General features: G+C 45.4%; 1 protein-coding gene across 1 annotated transcript in view; it reads left to right on the forward strand.

Moving 5' to 3' along the window:
• Positions 1–12,699, forward strand: part of LOC115481016 (enoyl-[acyl-carrier-protein] reductase, mitochondrial-like) — a 61,533-nt gene extending 48,834 nt beyond the window's left edge. Inside the window, 1 exon segment of the mRNA XM_030220001.1 lies at positions 12,502–12,699. Coding sequence (XP_030075861.1) covers positions 12,502–12,699 — 198 coding nt within the window.
• Positions 12,700–13,072: the final 373 nt, after the last annotated feature.

The raw sequence follows: 13,072 nt of genomic DNA on the forward strand, positions 1-13,072 counted from the left end.
AAGTTCTCTGCAGCATTCTTTTTTTCGCCCGTCGCCAGCAGCGCTACGATTCACAGAGGCCGCTCCGCTCCTCCCTGCAGCGTCCATCTGGCCCTATGAAAACAGGAAGTGCATCAGAGAGGGCCGGATGGACGCTGCAGGGGGGAGCGGAGCGGAGCGGCCTCTGTGAATCGTAGCGCTGCCGGCGATGGGTGAAAAAAAGAATGCTGCAGGGACCGAGGCAGCAGCGGGGAGATGAATTTCAGGCAGGCAACACTCCCGGCAGCGATGTTGGGTTGGGGCTAGTTAGGGCGGGCCTGGAGCAAAAGTGGCTGGGCCTGGGCCTGTCCAGGCCCACCCGTGGCTACGCCCCTGCTTACAGCTAAGAGCTAGGCCTCTAAAAAATCATAAGACTTTTTCACTGCAGCAAGTGCTGAAACGAGGTAATTGAGAACTGACAGGGGAGGGGGAAATCTACTCTATAAACAATGAATAGACTGGCACCTGTGAGAAGTCACCAGCAAAGATGTTTTGGCTTCATGACGATAGTACTGGGTCAGCTGCACCCCGGATGAGATCATCCAGGGGGGCTAGGGAAGTTTGGGAACACATAGAATCTTGGACATCATTGACATCAAATGTTGATGTTTAAAAAGATGATAGCTGATAACATGCAAAGATGACTAGTGAGAAATTGAGTGTCCGTAGAAATGAATGGTACCAAAAATATATATAAGCAGGGTGTCAGCTAGAGCAAGGGGCAGAAGAGCAGAAGGCTGGGGAGAGAGATCAGACTGCACCTGCTCTGTGAAGCGTCCCATCATGTTCCAGAGATGAATGCCTAATTTGCCTGTACAACTTTTGGGTAAGATACCAATGCTAATAAACTATATTATTATATCTACTGGATACTGGGTTTCTTTCCAATTGAGAATCCTGCTACTGCTCTGACTGTGTAAAACCGTCATGAGCAGATACAAGGTTGGGGTAATTAAATATTTAGAGGGGATATGCAATTCTTTTCAGGATGGTAGAAAGCCCATGGCTTCCGCTGCCCAAACGGTTTTGGCAGACCCAATTATATTCAATGCGTAAAAAAAACTCATATATATTCTAGACGGTACACATTTTAAGAATTAAATAAATAATAAATTGAACAAAAACCGTGAACATCATAAATTGGTTAAAACAGAGTAAAATGAAAAGTAGAACAGACCGATGGTTTACTGGACCCATTTGTTCTCACGTCATTATATGACTTTTTTTTTTCTTCTTTTTTGTAACCTTGAGTGGGTAGAGCAGAGTATTGTACATAACTAAAACATAAGGAAAAAGGAAAGGAACTCCAATTATTGACAGGAAAGAAACAAAATCACACAAGAGAAAACTGAGGTAAGTCCAAACAATCAGAAAGAAATGCATTCATTCCGAGAAAAACATAACATAACATGTATATAAGTTTTTCACTTATATACACTGTCAGCTAGCACATTTGCTTATTTCCGATCTGACGAAGAAGGGCAACCTTCGAAAGCTAATCAAGAAATGTATTAAGTTATGTCCAATAAAAAAGGTATCATCTTATTTTCTTTTCCATGTTTTATTTTGTTTGATTTCTATAGATTCTACATGGAATGTTGCTATTCCACTAGCAACATTCCATGTAGAAGTCGGCCCTTGCAGATCACCAATGTGGCCGCGCAGGCTTCTGCTTCTGTGAGTCTGACGTCCTGCACGTACGTGCAGGATGTCAGACTCACAGAAACAGAAGCCTGCGCAGCCTTCTACATGGAATGTTGCTAATGGAATAGCAACATTCCATGTAGAATCTCCAATAGTAGCAACATTCCATGTAGAATCTCCAATGGTATCTATTTTACTGTCATAGTAATGCTTGAATATTTTCACTTATATACACTGTCAGCTAGCACATTTGCTTATTTCCGATCTGACGAAGAAGGGCAACCTTCGAAAGCTAATCAAGAAATGTATTAAGTTATGTCCAATAAAAAAGGTATCATCTTATTTTCTTTTCCATGTTTTATTTTGTTTGATTTCTATAGATTCTACATGGAATGTTGCTATTCCACTAGCAACATTCCATGTAGAAGTCGGCCCTTGTAGATCACCAATGTGGCCGCGCAGGCTTCTGCTTCTGTGAGTCTGACGTCCTGCACGTAGGTGCAGGATGTCAGACTCACAGAAACAGAAGCCTGCGCAGCCTTCTACATGGAATGTTGCTAGTGGAATAGCAACATTCCATGTAGAATCTCCAATAGTAGCAACATTCCATGTAGAAGTCGGCCCTTGCAGATCACCAATGTGGCCGCGCAGGCTTCTGTTTCTGTGAGTCTGACGTCCTGCACGTATGTGCAGGACGTCAGACTCACAGAAACAGAAGCCTGCGCAGCCTTCTACATGGAATGTTGCTAGTGGAATAGCAACATTCCATGTAGAATCTCCAATGGTATCTATTTTACTGTCATAGTAATGCTTGAATGTTTTCACTTATATACACTGTCAGCTAGCACATTTGCTTATTTCCGATCTGACGAAGAAGGGCAACCTTCGAAAGCTAATCAAGAAATGTATTAAGTTATGTCCAATAAAAAAGGTATCATCTTATTTTCTTTTCCATGTTTTATTTTGTTTGATTTCTATTGATAACGAGAAAAACATGAAACAATCACGCAAAGGAAAGTATAAAGCACACAGCCAAGAGCATGGGCTGGTTCACCTAGCCAATTGGTGGCAACTTCTGACTAATCTTAATCTCCGAAGGCTTGTCAGATTTGCTTTGATTTGCAGAGCTGGAGGTGGGAGGCGGGGCTGGTGGTTGGGAGGCGGGGATAGTGCTGGGCAGACTTATACGGTCTGTGCCCTGAAGAGGACAGGTACAAATCAAGGTAGGGTATACACAAAAAGTAGCACATATGAGTTTATCTTGTTGGGCAGACTGGATGGACCGTGCAGGTCTTTTTCTGCCGTCATCTACTATGTTACTATGTTTGGAGGATTCACTACAAAGGGAAAAAAGGCAAAGAGTTCCAAATATGAGGGGAAAGAAAGAAGAAAGCTTAGTGTCTGGTTGTTTCTAGCTGGCCAAATTTGGGACCTGGCAGAATGAGGCGATGATCGTTTAAAGAGTGAAGGACTCTTGCTGGTGAATACGGAATAGTAAGACATGAGAGATAATCTGGCGTACCCATCCTAAAAGCTTTGAATTGTCAGCAGGGCGATTTTGTAAGTAATTTGGAAGTCAACAGGAAGCCAGTGATGTTGTTTAAGTAAGGAAGATGTGCGATCGTAATGACCACCGTGACAGAGCAATCTGATACATCATTCGGAAGGTAGTTTGTTACAGTAAAGACAACATCCATACATTATTCTGGATCTTTTTTTGCTCTGTGTCCCCTGTACATAGTAACATATTAGATCAGGGGTCTCCATACTTTTTAGAGAAGGGCCACATAAGGCATTTCAAATCACTGAGAGGGCCAGTGGGGAGTCCCCCCCCCCCGAAAGTAGGCCAAGTTTTTCACCATGCCGTATTGCCAGCATCTTCTTCAGCGGGGAGCTCTCTGCCTAGTGATTTGACTAGTATTGTTTGTGTTTAATGGACAGTTAATCTTACCCCACTTTTTCTAATTATATGGCCTGAAATCTTGAACTGGTGAAAATCGTCGCTTCAGTGCATGCAGGGTACATCTCTCTGCCACACTGCTCTGATCCCTCCTTTCCTCAATGGCTCAACACGCTAGTCTGCTGCAAAAAAACTGCTTTGTATATATATATATATATATATATAATTTGCAAACAGTAGCAAAAATATATATATTCATTGCATAATAGCAATAATCAGCTTTCACAGTTCATTTCATGTCTCTGCTGTGCTTTTTAATCAATTGTGGCGATCGCTTTCAGCCCCCTACCCAGTGGACATTACCACTTCATTTTCAAGGTGCTCTGCTTTGCCTCTGGGTACAGTCAGCACCCCAGAAGGCTCTGTGTCATCCGATTTGTATAAGTCACTGACAGCTGGTTAATAGTTGGATGAGAGCATTTCAAGTCAGGAAAACAAAACAACCCAGAGAGCTGAGCATTGTATCAGTGAGGTCCAGGAGAAAGGAATCCTGAACCCAGGGTCACAGAGAGACAAAGTTGTGCCCGGGGCAAACAATCAAGGGCCCTGCTGCTGCCCCTGCCTCCATCTCCGTGACCTGCCATCTCTGTCCCTCTCCCCCTTGCCTGTTTACTGGCATCTCCCTCCCTGCACACGGGCTGCCATCTTTTATTTATTTATTTATTTGCTGCATTTGTATCCCACATTTCCCACATTGCATATATCTAGTAGCAGTATAAAAATGATGAGAATTACCCAAAACAATTGAACTGGCCAGAAATGGCTCCTGGTCGGTTAAATCGCTTGTGTGAGCACTTAACAGATCACCCCATGCCGCTAAACTCAAACCTGACTATTTTGTGGGTGGTCCATGAAAAGAGTCAGCACTTATGCGGTTAAGAGCCAATATTCAGCTCTTAGGCGTCCTTTTACTAAAGGTTTGGCGTGCAGCAATGGGAGGAGCCCGGCAGCGGTTCCCACCTCCAGCGCAAGCCATTTCCAGCGCTACAAAAATATGTTCTATTTTTGTAGCGCCGGTGCTTATCCAGCAGTTATTGGGCAGCGCTGCACACTGCCTGGTTACCGCCGGGTTAGCACAGGAGCCCTTACCACCACCTCAATGTATGGCAGTAAATACTGTCCCCCGAAATGGCCATACGGTAAGAGCCAACCTTTTACCCACTGCGCACGTCAAAAACACATGCTGACACTTGTGCAGGCCCCCTTGTACCGCAGCTTCATAAAAGGACCCCCTCAACCACCCAAGTTTAGCGGCATGGGCGTAGTTTGGAAGGGGGCGAGGGGGCAGTGCCCCCCCTCCCGAAACGAGCTGCCACCCCATCCTCCAATCCCCCGAGCCGCCGGCAGCCTCTGCGAGAAAGCAGCACGCACGCTGCTTTAGACCTGCCCCTGGAAGCTTTTCTTTCTCCTTCAACTTCCTGGTCCTGCGTAGGCGGAAAGCTGTAGCAGAGAGAAGGGCCTCCTGGGCAGGTCTAAAGCAGCGTGCGTGCTGCTTTTGCTGAGGCTGCTGGCGGCTCGGGGGATTGGAAGACGGGGGGCAATACCGGGCGCCACTGGAAGACTCCAGTGCTGTGGCAGCGGCACGGGGGCTCGAAGGAGATCGAGAGAGACACGCCCCACCCTTTGCCCCCCCCCCCAAAACTACACCCATGTTTAGCGGTCAAATCGGACCGCATGAAAGTCAGGCGTCACTTATGCAGTTAAGTGCTGAATATTGTATTTAACTGCATAAGAGATAACCAGCTGCATAGACATGGATATTCAGTGCCGGTGCCTGGAAATTGCTTTGGCATTGAATATTCGGGAATAATGCGGCCGGAGACTAAACAAAAAAAGGCTTACTGCCACCGACCCTATGTTTTGAAAAGTTTTATCATTCAATACACCCCTTGGTGTCTTGCGTACGGGTGCTTTGTGAATTCCAGCTTCTACCTAAACTCAGTTTTGCTGCATAACACAGCTGGACTGTGAATCTCAGTCATCAGCTCCTAAACTGATGTTATGAAACGGTAAAATAGTTATTGTTTAATGGTGCTGCTTAATTGCCTGATCATGTGAGTCTGAGAGGCACATCCAGAGTTCAGTATTCTCGTCTTTTTCTGCAGTAAAGGAATGGATAAATAGGAATTTGCATCCGTTAACTGAATAAGCAATAGCAGAATATCCTAGGGCTACCCCAGAGAAGCAGCTGGTACCCCGGGAAGTTTATTGTAATTGAACTGTTTATTCTTTGATGAATTTTTCATTTAATATAACCACATTGCTGCATACCTAATGCTTTGGCTCAAAATGCTGACTTAATTGGCCAGTTTGGTCCCATTATATTACCTGTAAATTGTATTTCTTTAGTGATAATGGGAGTCATCACTAAAAGACCACTGAGCATCCCATCTGCATCTACTCCACAACTCCAGCCCACATACATCTGTCCATTTCAATAGGTTTTATGGTTGTTGCTTTTTAATGTACTGCCCAGAGACAATGACTGCTGAAGCTCAGGTGGTGTTCTTTTCCTAGATGATAAAGGCAGACAAGTAATTGATATCCGCTTGCCAGCACAACTCTCCAATGGTGTTTTCTCAGAAAACCATTCCAGTCTTCATTACCTGTTTTCACCGAGCAGCATCTGAGCGACGGGCTAAAGAGCTTGAGAATTGGTGAGCAGAGACCAATCTGACACAATCCCAAAGCACAGTGACGCAGGTTTATCTCCTGTACATTCACTGTGGCTATTGGTGGGGTCACCAGAACAAGTTTTGGGACCCTGGGCTATAAAGCTACATTTTGGTGATCCTGGAAACCAGACCTACATGCTGACTTTTCTGTCTGTCTCTCTCTCTCTCTCTCTCTCTTTATCGTGTATATGTCAGAACATACCACATCCCAACAAAGATAAAAAAAATTACAGCAACACCAGTAAGCATCATGCAAGTATCAGATGCAGTAAACAAGCCAATCCCAAATACAAAAACAGTGCCCTTTCACTAAACGGAACGAGGAGAGACTTGCCGACCTGAACATGTATACCTTGGAGGAAAGGAGAAACAGGGGTGATGTGATACAGACGTTCAAATATTTGAAAGGTATTAATCCGCAAACAAACCTTTTCCGGAGACGGGAAGGCGGTAGAACTAGAGGACATGAATTGAGGTTGAAGAAGGGAAGACTCGGGAGTAATGTCAGGAAGTATTTTTTCATGGAGAGGGTTGTGGATAAGTGGAATGCCCTCCCGCGGGAGGTGGTGGAGATGAAAACGGTAATGGAATTCAAACATGCGTGGGATAAACACCAAGGAACCCTGTTTAGAAGGAACGGATCCACGGAACCTTAGCAGAGATTGGGTGGCGACGCTGGAAATTAAGAAGCAAAACCGGTGCTGGACAGACTTCTACGGTCTACACCTTGATCGTGACTGAATAGATGGGGATGGGCTGGAGTGTAAATTTTAAGGGGCTTTGATGTTAGCTTTAACTTTTAGTACAAGAAGAGTGCTGGGCAGACTTCTATGGTCTGTGCCCTGAGAATGGCAAGGACAAATCAAACTCTGATATACATATAAAGTATCGCATACCATGTAAAATGAGTTTATCTTGTTGAGCAGACTGGATGGACCATACAGGTCTTTATCTGCCGTCACTTACTATGTTACTACCAATATACAGTAGCTCTCCAATGCCCCTGGAGGACTTTGATCCAAGAGGGAAATATAAGCAGGCTAGGAGTTCACCCCAAACATGTGCCCCCTTTTTTTGTGTGTGTGTGTGTCCCTTCCCCCGCCCCAATACCACACAAGCACATTCACAATTACACAGTCATCATTACTCACACCCCACACTCAAAACCCCTTCAATTCCGGAAAACAATAGTGCAGATGGGATGGGAGGGCACATTTTTTGGTGCAGTAGCTGTTCAGATCTGCACAAGGAAATTACGGAACAAGATTTGGCTAACTTGTAGAAAGAAGCAAGACGATTATTAACTGCTGAATATCAGCACTCACCGTTAAATTCATAGCCGGCAGTTTTGTGGGTGGTCCAGGGGCGGAGTTAGCACTTATGTGGTTAAGTGCTGAATATTGCACTTAACTGGATAAGTGATATCTGGCCGCAAATAGTTGGATATTCAATGCCGGTGCCCAGACATGACCTGGCATTGAATATCTGGGAAAATATTGGTGGCGGCCACAAATACTGACTGCCGCCAGCTGAATATTTACCTCTTAGGCGCTAAAGTTATAAAATGAGGGGATCTGTGGGTACTTTGTGATTCTGCCGGCACTCCAGCTTGCCCTTGAACACCCCTACACACATGAGAAGTATGTGTCTTCTTTACACCGTGCATAATTTTATGTGTGTACATAGTGGAGTCATTTTGTAAAAGCCCTATCCGACAGGTAAAACTGGGTCTACCCATGAAACATAAGAACATAAGAATAGCCATACTGGGTCAGATCAACGGTCTACCTAGCCCAGTATCCTGTTTCCAACAGTGGCAAGTATCTGGTAGAATCCCAAAGAATAGCAAGATTCCAGAATCCCAAAGTACCGTAAGGTTCTGGAATCCCAAAGTATATCAAGGTTCCAGAATCCCAAAGTATAGCAAGATTCCAGAATCCCACAGTATATCAAGGTTCCGTGCTACTGATCCCAGGGCAAGCAGTGGCTTCCCCCATGTTTACCTTAATAGCAGACAATAGACTTTTCCTCCAGGAACTTGTCCAAACCTTTTTTTTAACCCAAATATGCTAACTGCTGTTACCAGATCCTCCGGCAACGAGTTGCAGAGCTTAATTATTCGTTGTGAAAAAAATATTTCCTCCTGTTTGTTTTAAAATTATTTCCATGTAACTTCATTGAGTGTCCCCTAGTTTTTGTACTTTTTAAAACAGTAAAAAATTGATTCACTTCTACTCGTTCTACACCAGTCAGGATTTTGTAGACCTCAGTCATATCTCCCCCCAGCCGTCTCTTTTCCCAGCTGAGGAGCCCCTAAATGTCATATCAAACTACCCCCTTACTTTATAGATACCCGTGTAAAGTGTTTTGAACAAAGCCTGCCTTTTAAATCTGTATCTTTTCCTTCCCTTCCACATTTTGAGAACAAATTAGTATAAAAGAACACCAATAATAGAATGTGTTTTGAAAAGAACTATCAAAGCAATGTTTGATGGGCTAATGAACATTTTGAGATGCCAGATTTCAGGAGGATGAAGGGGGTTTGGATTTAGATCACACCTTTTTTCACTTGTAGCTCAAGGAGAGTTCCGTTCAGATGCAGTAGGTTTTTCCCTGTCACTGGAGGACTCACAGTGGGCTTCTCGGTGCGCATGTCCGAAGAAAGCGAACTTGCAAGTGCACATCTGCGCAGGAATTGGAATGTTATTCTGTGCATAACTATTAACCTCACAAATAGGTCTTGAACTACATGCACAGATGCATGCAGGTACTTTCGTATTCTTTGAACTCGCACACAGTAAACCCGCTGTTACCACCATACACTGCTATTACTTCCATTATCAGGGGCATTTTCCAAAGAGAAGGGCGTGCATAAGTACATCAAACATATAAATGGCAATAGGCATACTCACTCGCAAATGCGCAGTAGAGACCCTCTCTGTCCCGCCCCCGCGTCAATACGTGATGACGGGGGTGTGACAGAGAGGGAACCTGCGCACCTGCGAGTGAGGGAACCGCCGTCGCCACCGCTCCCCCCACCCACCTGGAGTCGCCGCCACCACCCACCCTCCACCCGGCCCGGGTACCTGGCTTCACTATTCAAACCGCCGGAACGCAGCACACAGCTCATCTGAGCTGTCGTTGGCCTTCCTTACCTGCCTGTGTCCCGCCCTCGCCGACGTTACGTCGCATGAGGGCGGAACAGACGCAGAGAAGAAGGAAGGCCGACGGCAGCTCAGATGAGCTGTGTGCTGCGTTCCGGCAGTTTGAATAGTGAAGCCAGGTACCCGGCCCGGGTGGAGGGGTAGCGGAGGGGACTCCGGGGGGGGGGGGGCGGTGGCGGCGATTCTGGGGGGGGAGGGGCGGTGGCGACCTATCCGGGGGGGGCCTTTCAACCCCCCCTTCCTTTACTAGCCCGTTTTTACGGGCTCAACGGCTAGTAAGTACATAAGTAATGCCACACTGGGAAAAGACCAAGGGTCCATCGAGCCCAGCATCCTGTCCACGACAGCGGCCAATCCAGGCCAAGGGCACCTGGCAAGCTTCCCAAACGTTTTATACATGTTATTCCCGGAATTGTGGATTTTTCCCAAGTCCATTTAGTAGCGGTTTATGGACTTGTCCTTTAGGAAACCGTCTAACCCTTTTTTAAACTCTGCCAAGCTAACCGCCTTCACGTTCTACGGCAATGAATTCCAGAGTTTAATTACGCATTAGGTGAAGAAAAATTTTCTCCGATTTGTTTTAAATTTACTACACTGTAGTTTCATCACATGCCCCCTAGTCCTAGTATTTTGGAAAGCGTGAACAGACGATTCACATCCACCTGTTCCACTCCACTCATTATTTTATATGCCTCCATCATGTCTCCCCTCAGCCGTCTCTTCTCCAAGCTGAAAAGCCCTAGTCTCCTTAGTCTTTCTTCATAGGGAAGTTGTCCCATCCCCGCTATCATTTTAGTCGCCCTTCACTGCACCTTTTCCAATTCCACTATATCTTTCTTGAGATGCGGCGACCAGAATTGAACACAATACTTAAGGTGCGGTCGCACCATGGAGCGATATAACGGCATTATAACATCCTCACACTCGTTTTCCATACCTTTCCTAATAATACCTAACATTCTATTCGCTTTCCGAGCCGCAGCAGCACACTGAGCAGAAGGTTTCAACGTATTATCGACGACGACACCCAGATCCCTTTCTTGGTCCGTAACTCCTAACGTGGAACCTTGCATGACGTAGCTATAACAAATCGGGAGATGGGAGTCCTTCTCTCAGGGTCGCCCAAATCGGCATAATCAAAAAACGATTTTGGGCATCCTCAACTGCAGTCTGTCGCGGGGATGACCAAAGTTCTTGGGGGTGTGTCGGAGGCATAGCGAAGGCGGAACTGGGGCGTGCTTAACAGATGGGCATCCTCAGCCAATAATGGAAACAAGAAGGGCGTCCCTGACGAGCATTTGGTTGACTTATGTCCATTTTATTTTCACGACCAAGCCTCAAAAAGGTGCACAAACTGACCAGATGACCACCAGAGGGAATCGGAGATGACCTTCCCTTACTCCCCCAGTGGTCACCAACCCCCTCCCACCCTAAAAAATAATTTGTTTTTAATGTTTTGCCAGCCTCTATGCCAGCCTCAAATGTCATACCCAGCTCCATGACAGCAGTATGCAGGTCCCTGGAGCAGTTTTAGTGGGTGCAGTGCACTTCAGGCAGGCAAACCCAGGCCCATCCCCCCCCCCCCACCTGTTATACTTGTGCTGATAAATGTGAGCCCTTCAAAACCCACCCAAAACCCACTGTACCCACATGTAGGTGCCCCCCTCACCCCTTAGGGCTTTGGTAGTGGTGTACAATTGTGGGGAGTAGGTTTTGGGGGGATTTGGGGGGCTCAGCACCGAAGGTAAGGGAGCTGCACCTGGGAGCAATTTGTGAAGTCCACTGCAGTGCCCCCTAGGGTGCCCGGTTGGTGTCCTGGCATGTGAGGGGGGCCAATGCACTACGAATGCTGGCTCCTCCCACAACCAAATGCCTTGGATTTGATCGTTTTGAGATGGGCGTCCTCGGTTTCCATTATCACCAAAAACCGGAGACGACCATCTCTAAAGTCAACCTAAATGTTGAGATTTGGGCATCCCCGACCGTATTATCGAAACAAAAGATGGACGCCCATCTTGTTTCAATAATAGCGAATGTTTAAGCAATATCACAACTTAATTAACAAGAAAAATAATAATAAATTGCAATAATAATTATTTCCCGCTTTGTCCACAATTTTAGATCCAAGTACTAAGAAATAAAGAAATACAAAAAAATATTTATATCAATAGAGCAGTAGCCAAATGTTCGCAGCCAATATACAGCGAGTTCAATTATTAGATGCAACCAAGGTATCTATAACTCCCTCCTTAGAATTAGCCAAAAAAATTTGAGCAGTTTTTTTTAAATAAAAAAAACATAATTATTTGAGTTAAACGAAATTAAACACCTGCATGTGGAATTTTAACATAAATGTACCACCTAAATTAAGAACTCTAGGTTTTAAGTCTGTCCTTCTTTTTTGTGTTTCCCCGGCTAGGTCAGGAAAAATTTTTAATTTTTGCTCCCAAAAACTCTGCATTCATATGGCGAAAATAAATTCAAAAAATATTATTTTTGTCTGGTTCTAATGCAAATGTCGCTAGAAGGGTAGTCCATTCCGTTATCACTGCCAAAGAATTTTCTAGAAGTTCAGTCAAGTTCATATCAGATTGAAGTCCTATAATAGGTCTGGGTGCCCGTAATGTACTGAGCTCTGACTATGGGTGGACAACCCTCAGTTGGTATTCCCAATACCTCCCCCAAATATTTCTTTAGCAAATCAAGCACTGAGATGAGTGGTGATTTAGGGAAAGTTAAGAACCTCAAATTGGTTCTCCAAGTATTCCAACTTACAAGTTTGTGCATCTCTGTCCTTAATAGCCAATGAGGAAAAACTTTTGTAGACGGGCTACCTTCCATTCTAATGATACAGTTCTCTGAGAGTAGTTGTCAACATTATCAGACAAAGATTGAAAAGATTGTTTCATTTCCACAATTTCTCCTTTAAAGGTGTTAGATACCTGAAGGAGAGAAGAATTTAGTCCCTAGATCGCATCCCATAAAAGTTCTAATGATACCACAGCTGGTCTCATCACTTCTCCGTTGCTTCTGGGAGTAGAACCTTGGCTGGGAGGGGAAGCAAGTCGGAACGCCTGGTTCACCTCTGAAGTATCTCCTCTCAGGCTTTGCACAGCCACAGGTCCTCCTCTATCAGTGGCAGAAGCCGAACCCCTGCCGGGCGCCCCTGCGCACTGCGTCCCCATCAGCATACGTCCAGTACCCGGCATTGGAGGTGCTGTGCAAGAGGGATGACTAAGAGAAACTCCCTGAACGCTACGGTCCGCTTCCGAAGCCGCGGATTCCGTCAAAGCGGACACCGGCTCTCCTTGCCTCCGAATTCCGAAATTTTCCAGGGTAGTTTGACGGATGGTCAGGGTCTCCACAGGGCTCGAGGAGGTTAGTATCCTTGGTTCCCCTTTCCTTTTCCCCATGTTAACACCGGAAAAATTCCAATCAAACTACTAAGGTATTCAGGAGCTTCGCGAGGTCATGTCTGCTGCAGTCGCCATTTTGGATCCGGTAATCATTAGCATTTCTTTTAATATACTGCGCACCTGGGGAAATGGAAGATTAAGGGCCCTTTTTGCAAAGCAGCGGTAAGCCCAACGCGGGCTTATTGCTCGCTAAAA

This window comes from Microcaecilia unicolor, chromosome 11, assembly GCF_901765095.1.
Source record: "Microcaecilia unicolor chromosome 11, aMicUni1.1, whole genome shotgun sequence".
Taxonomy (NCBI): Eukaryota; Metazoa; Chordata; class Amphibia; order Gymnophiona; family Siphonopidae; genus Microcaecilia; species Microcaecilia unicolor.